The 8022-nt window shown below is 25.0% G+C and overlaps 1 protein-coding gene across 1 annotated transcript; it reads right to left on the bottom strand.

Annotated features, from left to right (window-relative positions):
• Positions 1-1678: 1678 nt before the first annotated feature.
• On the bottom strand, positions 1679-7509 carry LOC129977942 (migration and invasion enhancer 1-like). Its single transcript, XM_056090596.1, has 4 exons — positions 7318-7509; positions 6398-6495; positions 5309-5385; positions 1679-2164 (listed from the first exon to the last, which is right to left on the bottom strand). The coding sequence occupies exons 1-4, from the start codon at positions 7344-7346 to the stop codon at positions 2111-2113; spliced, it is 258 nt and encodes an 85-aa protein (XP_055946571.1). The 5' UTR covers positions 7347-7509; the 3' UTR covers positions 1679-2110.
• Between the last annotated feature and the right edge of the window lie 513 nt (positions 7510-8022).

The following is an 8022-nucleotide window of genomic DNA, read 5'->3' as shown; positions in this document are numbered from 1 at the left end:
TAATAGTATGACTGAATAATATAATTTTCAAAATCTGAAAAATATTTCGCAGAAAAAGCTATTATGAGATCATGTTACATAAAGTATTATTTGAACATTTTAGTGAACATTAATACTAGTGAACCTGCTGGTTGTCAAAGGCGGTTAGTCAACAATAAAATCAAAATGAACATAACTGTGTGAGGCTTCTAAAATAGTGTAAATTACACGACCATTGAAATTTGTTGAAAAAAATTTGGTTGGGAAAGATGTTAAGCCTTATTACAGAATATTCAGTTGAATTTTTTTGTTTTGTAATGTTACATACAAAAATATTCAGATGTAAATTAACATAACCAATAATCAAATCAACCTAAGAGATCACCAAAGTGACTAGTGCTTGATATTTAATGTTTCATATTCTCTAGCCAATGCCCTTATGAAATGTTAACTTTCCTATTTTATTGAATTTTTTTTAAAGAAATAATAAAACAAAATTCTATAAAATATTAAGCAATATACTAAATATTCTAAGTTTTTTTTTCTTTCCCCATGTTCCATTCCTTTTAATATGATGCAAGAAACTGCAATATAATACAATTCAAATGTGTTCTATCATTTAAAGTTAGAATGCATTAGTTGCACAGTTTTATATGAGGGATAAGAAAGTTAAATTACTTTAAATGTTAAATGACATAAATGGTTACATTTAAATGCAAATGTGATGTAATTTAAATTAATATGATAAAAATTCATGTACATAATAAATAGAGCAAGTGTTGGGCTACTTAACTAATATAAATGAAATGTATTAAAAATAATTCATTTCCAAAAACAATGAACATCAAGTTATGAATTAGAGATCTCACAGATATTAAACATAATGGATATTTTCAGCAAAATACAAAGTCCATGAATGTTATTTATAAACAAATGACAATGTTAAATTGAATGCAAATATAATGGAATTCAAATTGAAATGAGAAAAATTCATGTATATAATAAATGGAACAAGGTGTAGGGATGGAGTTTCCTCGACATGGAATGTTATGATGATACTTCCATAGTTTCTCATTTAAATGCTATTATGCACATTTTGTTCAAATGATATACAAAGCATTAAATAGTCACAATATCTTACGAAGATCATAATTACAACATCACAATTCTATAATTAATGCTGCACACATACACAATAACAGGGGAAAAAAAAAAAAAAACTGAAATTTGTTTAAAATGTTAAAGAAAAACATTATAAATAATAGATAGATTTTCTTTAAACAATATGAGCATAAGGACTTCAATATCAGATCAAAACAGATTTGAAAAATTAGGGAATCAGCCAGATTATTAAAATCTAAAAGAAAAATTCATATAGGGAAATTCAGCAGAATGTATGGTTGCATGCTTTTGAGAATGTTAAGAAATTAATATCAATGATATATGTTTAATTGTATAATATCAAGTAAAGTTACTATGAGATACTAAATATTATGTTTCCAATGAAAAACATTTCTTTGAGATAATTATGGAATTTGTAAAAGAATTTTTGTTTAGAAACACAATAAAAATGAGAAGTATTTGGGTGACAGAATTACATGATTTTAATTTCAGAATGAAGTATGCAAATATAATAATATTTAAATTAGACATTTATATAACATATGTGAATTAAGTTTAAAACAATAAGTTCAATTCATAATGCTTCAAATGAGTTTATTCAAACCATTGAATTAATAACAATGTACATGAGAGATTCTAAGAAATAAAAAGCTGCATAAAATCAACCTGAGAAAAATAATTTGAGCTCAATAAAAATTGAAAATAAAATAGTTCAAATCACTAATCTGATAAATAATACTTAAAATCAAAATCATATAAAATTAAATACTTTAGATCAGTGGGTGGAAAATGTCATGTTAAGTGGCACATAAAAGTAAAATAAGTAAAGTTGCTTTGCTGAAAAATTGACATCTCAATCATGTATTACCCCAGCAGATAAAACATCTAGTTCCTTCCTGGTAGCCCTTACAGAAGGTACTGTCATATGCAACTGTGATGGATCTACTATGAATAAGATGTCAATATTTCAGCAAACAACTTCATCTGATTGGCATAGCAACTGCTTTCATTACAGCTGTTTCACTCCGTCACCGGCTTGGGCACAGGCAACTACTTCCACAATCTTAAATAAAGAAAATGATCCAGTTTAGAATCAGTACTTAAATAAATTTTTAAAGCAGATAGAGTGATATAAACAACAAAAAAATATTAATTTTGCTAACAATTGTATTACTTTGAAATTTTTATTTTAAACTGCATGGGTTTCTATTTAAATAATTGCAATAACTATTTTATGCATTTAAAAAATTAATCGAATATGAATCTTATATTATCTTTAAACTGATATAGATTTGTATATTACAACAAATTGTTTTAATTTTGAAAATTTATAAATTGTTTTTAAAACTTTTTATTTTTATTTTTCACATACTAATTGTCTACTTTTTCTACATTGTGAGTACAATGATAAAAAGAAGTTAAATTTTATTAGTTTCAAAGCTGAAGAAACCAGAGTTGGTTAACTGATACCAAAAGTAAGACAAAAGATGACATTAAAATTTAATGAAACAAAGAAACAAAAAGTAAATCTTAAAAATTTAAAAGCATTAAAAGTTTAAATATTACACAGGAAATTTTAAAAACAAAAGGGGAAAATCAGGAAAATACACTGTGTTAAATTAAATTATCATAATTAAATTCAATAATATTGCAGAATAACAGTATGATAAAATCACAATATAACAAAATTTTATAAAATCCTTTTCAATTCCTTAACAGTACCATTTTTCAATAATAAATTTAAAATAATTTAATAATTTTTTAATAATAAGTGAGAAATTATGTAAAATGGGACAGCAGGGAAACCAGAAAAGTATCATAAGTCATATATTGTATACAACAAAGTAATGCTAATATTGCTGACAGTTTGAGTGGAGATCTGGAGTGAATGAATGCAGCAATAAATTTCCTCTTAGGCAATTAGTGTTCTTTTTATCCCCTCCGACCTTTTTCTTTCTTTTTAAAAAAATTTTTAAAATTAGCTTTACTCTAATACTGCTCACCTTTTTTTTCAGTTTATGCATATTACTCTTCTTTTTCTTTTGTTACAAATTACTTAATCAAGATAAAGATATACCATTGTTTTTTTAAACATTCATTAAGTTTAATCATTAAAAGAAAGAGTAACTTTGACGTCCAAAAATTAATTAGATGCTTACTGTGCTTTTCCCTATAAGCATTTGATGAAATTAAAATCAACATAAATTTAATGTTTCAATGCTTAATAGAAATTTAATGCTTGAACAGTAAGCATTGAATTCATATTTATTTTTAAAAGACAACAACTACTTTTGCCTATAAACTATACTAACAGTTACAATGTCATAATAAAAGCTTGTCTAAATTGTATGAATGAAAAATTATTTCATGATTTATGAGCCAAAGTGTGAATGCATGTGTCCCCATAATAGAAAAAAGTGGAGTGCAAGGAATTAAAGGGTAAATAAGTAGAACTTAAAATATGTAAACACACATAAAAGCTATATTTTAAATGTTTGAGTATAAAAATTTTTTTAATCCTAAATATGAGTAATTTGTTTTGTATTTTTGAATACAAAAATGGGATACAGAAACTTTTACTATCAGCATAGTTATGCCAATACTTGGCCAAAAGATTATGTTTTTAAAAATAATATTGTGAAAAATTTTAAATTATTATTATTTAAAGCATATAAAAAATTTCTTCAATATTTTGCATCAGAATTCAAATAAACTGTTCAGTTAATAAAAAGTATAAATTAACTAATACATATTTTTTGCTATATATTTCAAATCCTGAGAAACATTTTCTGCGATTTGTTTCTGAGATAATGAGTTACCAAGGGATACAATGCAAGTTGGCAAAATTTTGGGAAATGGTATATTATTTCTTACAAGATGTCGTACACACTTGACATACATAACATCTTTCTTTCCACTTGAATCATGATTTTCTTTATTTATTCTATTTTTCAAAGGACTACCATTTTTGTAAGTCATAATTAGTTTATCTGAATTCGGAAAATATAATAAAGTCTGATAACAGAATAATAACAGTTTTTTAAACTGTATTAATAATATTGGTTCAGTATATAAATTTATTAAAGTTTTTTTAATAGAATTTTGTCAAACTCTAAAAATTATTGTACCTTTATCAGGTGAAAGCTGAATTTAAGAGCAAGAGTAATAAATTAATGAGAAGTATTTTTAAATCAACAGACAAAGAATTCATAGTAAGAATTTTTTTGAAAAAGTACAACTCATAGTAAAATTTATTTATAATTTTGTTTCTTCAATGACTAAAATTAGGACAAAAAATTAGTAGACGGAACAAGAAAGGAACTATTGTGAATTTGACAAATTGGAAACAGAGTTCTAAATACAATAATCGACAGTATCTTGCTCTCTCGATAAAATTATAATCTACCACTTAAAAAATTGTTAGTTATTTAAATTGAATTATAAAATATTACTTGAAGTCAGAACACTATTGCAGTTTACTAAGGATATCTAAGGTTTACTAAGGAAATCTTTGTTTTAAAGATAACAAATTTTTAAGAATTTTCAATATACTGTGAAACGTAACTAGTCAGAAGGGGGGGGGGATGAATCGATGTTTTTCTTGTTTCATGATGTTCCTTTTCCTAAAAGTAAAATATCAATACAAGAATAATATACGGCATATACTTATTATAAATTCATATATATGATTTTTGTCATTGAATAGGTAACATTTTAATTATTCACAAGAACAGGAATTAATATTATTAGCAGTGCTTTTGATATATCATGCTACTAATTACTAAAACCTTTTTAAGGTTACATACAGCATTGTAGAGTAAAATATGCAGATCAAAGATTTCCTTTTCTTTTCTATTCAACATTTTCATCACAAAAATCATATAAAAAATATAATCTTTTGACAGATTGCACATAAAATGCAATTTTTGTCATTGTACTGGGTTTTGCATTTAATTACTGACATACAAATAGTGAATTCCTTTATATAAAAGAAAAATACCCATGTCCATAAATGTTTAAAATCAACCATAAGTGTTTTTTTTTATGTGCAATTTTTTATGTGCATTTTGCCTTATTTCTTTGGAAACTGTAGTAGAAATGTTTCAATGAAATTTTTTTTTAACTGTAGCTTATATAAATGAAAAAGAATACTTAATATTTTATATCTAGAATAAATTGATAAAATACATACAAAAAATATACTTACTTCATTAAAATCAGGAAATTTGCCCTTTTGTAATTTGGAGAAGACAAGAACACCATTGATAACTATTTCAAATGATGCTGCAAAATTGGGTAATATATTTTAGAAATACAGTGTATTTGTAAAACTTGCAATTTAATTTTAGAACACTCATTAATGTCTCACTTTAATATCAAGATTACTGAATAACAGTTTCTATAATTATTTAAAATATTTCACTTTGAATACAAAAAGAATGCACTTAGAAATAAAGTAATTACTTCAGATATTCACTGTTTTTGATGCATAGATAGTGATTGATGCAATTTATTTAATTAAATCTAAGAAATGTAAAACTAGACAGATTTCTCTCTTCATATTTGTAACATTAGTAATAAATAACAGATGAATAAAGAATATATGGAATTTGCATATCTTTTACAAAAATGTAATAATAAAATATTTTAAAGTTTCTTTTGCTACTTAGTAACACATTAGGACTTTGGAAAATTATTTATGAATTTCTTACAACATTAGATATGATTTTGTTGAACTAATAATTGCTTCCATCAAAACAGCTTTAACATATTAATAAATAACATAATATAGATGTTTATAAATAAATATAGTTATTTAATATATCAAACTGAAAATCTTGGAACTCTTCTTCTTCAGCATACAATTCAATAATTGATTCTTTTTAAGAAGGACGAAGGCTGTAAAGAATATTTTAAAAGCCAAAAAGCACAAAGAAGTCTACTCAATAAAATTTCTTAAAAATTATATCATCAAAAAAACAGAACCACATATGAGGCTATCAGGAAAGAACCCTCTTATTTTAGAAATGAGATACATTCAAACATATATGAAGAGAGCAATTTACATGATAAAGTTTGATAAAAATTGTGTGATAGTCTTTTTATGTGTAAATATTCGACATAAATAGCAATCAGAATAGTTATGCAAACATATTTCAAGATACCTATATCTTCTTTATAAGGACTGCTTTAAAAACGGCCAAATCTTTCAAAAACACAAAACAGTCTTACGAAGCTACAGAAGGGTTTTACAAAAGTAATGAAATATGATCTTAAAAACAAGTTAGGAACTTACAGCTTCTTCCAACTTTGCCCTTAACCTCAGCTTCAGGAACCGCAGCCAGAATCTTCTTCTGCAGCTCCTTAAAGCGAGGGGCGTATCCTCATTTGCCACTAAAATATTAAAAAGAAAGAAATTGATAATTTCAAAGCACATGTGGAAATATTTAAATAAATCATAGAAAAAATATATGAAATGCTTAATAATTAGATAATGAAATGTCTGCATTCTTCTCATTGCCAAGTATCACAAGGAAAATCAACTATACTTACATTTGATGATGTATATGTAATTTTCCAGATATTAGTTACTTTTAGACTTAGAATGTTTGAAACTGTATTTCATTTAAAGGATTTTTAAAATAAGAAAGATTTTACTTTATTTATCATTAGAAACAACTTGCATGTAGCATTTGTTATGCAATTCTGCAAAAGATTTAAACGAGGATAAATTTTCGCATTTGTAAAATAATTTCAAATATGTAGTAACTAACTACTATTCAAATTTCAATAAGACAGTGATTTTAAATAGTAAAAGGTCCGAGTATTTCAAAGGAATTTTTAATAACAGATTATTTAAACATATTTTAAATTAATTAGAATATTTTTAAAAATACAAGTAAAAAATAAAAGGAATTTACTAAATTTAATTTTCATCTTAGTTAAGATTTTCAATTTTATTTACATTCACATTAAATAAAAAAAAATATAAACTTTCAAACCTCATTACTTTTTTAAAAAATAATAATAATAATAAAATCACAGTATTGTTGAAGATATACTTTGTATGTACAATCCAACAGTAATTTTCCAGAATGTCATTGAAAGCTAACCTAAGTATTTTAACCTCTAATTATTAAAATTGTTTATGCATAGTTCCAAAATCTAATTCAATTACTATGAACTACAGCAAGACTAAAAATAAACAAAATTTACCAATATTCGATATTAACTTTTACAGACATAATGTCTAGTTTTCTAACTGCGCAGCTTCAATAAACTGGAAGACAAATTTCTCTTATGCAGTATATCAAACCTTGTGACAGTCTGGGAATAAAACTGTTTTCGGATATTTATTCTGCGAAGCGCTAGTTTCGGTAGGCGAGACCTTACAAAAATAGAAACTTTTGTTTTAGTTTTCAATGCAACACTAAAGGACTATTGCCAGATGAATTGTATAGTTTCGTTTTAGCCTGATTTTTTAATAAAAAAGATTTCTTAAGAAAATTCCAATCTTTGCATTATGATTCGAAATTTCTTTGATAGATATAATTATTTATTGCAGTATTGCAGTTTATTGCTATGTTGCTAATTTAAGAACATAGAATTTCTATACTGTCATTCGACTTCTGGTATTCATGAATCGTTATAATCACGTGACAGAAGGCAGATGGGAAAAGTAAATGAGAGTTTTGAGTAGATTTGAATTAAATATGTAATTAATCAAGTCGAATTTTTTTATGATTTGAAACCATTGTCATCTGTTTTTTAATTATAAACTAGCCCCACTGATGACTTGCTAGTATATCGGAAGTATAGTTAATGCTGTTTCCAATTAAAAAATCTTACTTTTTATTTAATATTCCTGATCTACCAATGAAAATGGATACAATTGTTAAATATCAAATTGTCAAAATTGTT

This window comes from Argiope bruennichi, chromosome 1 (assembly GCF_947563725.1).
Source record: "Argiope bruennichi chromosome 1, qqArgBrue1.1, whole genome shotgun sequence".
In the NCBI taxonomy this organism is placed as follows: domain Eukaryota; kingdom Metazoa; phylum Arthropoda; class Arachnida; order Araneae; family Araneidae; genus Argiope; species Argiope bruennichi.
Note: the sequence above shows the minus strand (reverse complement) of the source record. Positions and strands in the feature narration are given on the sequence as shown.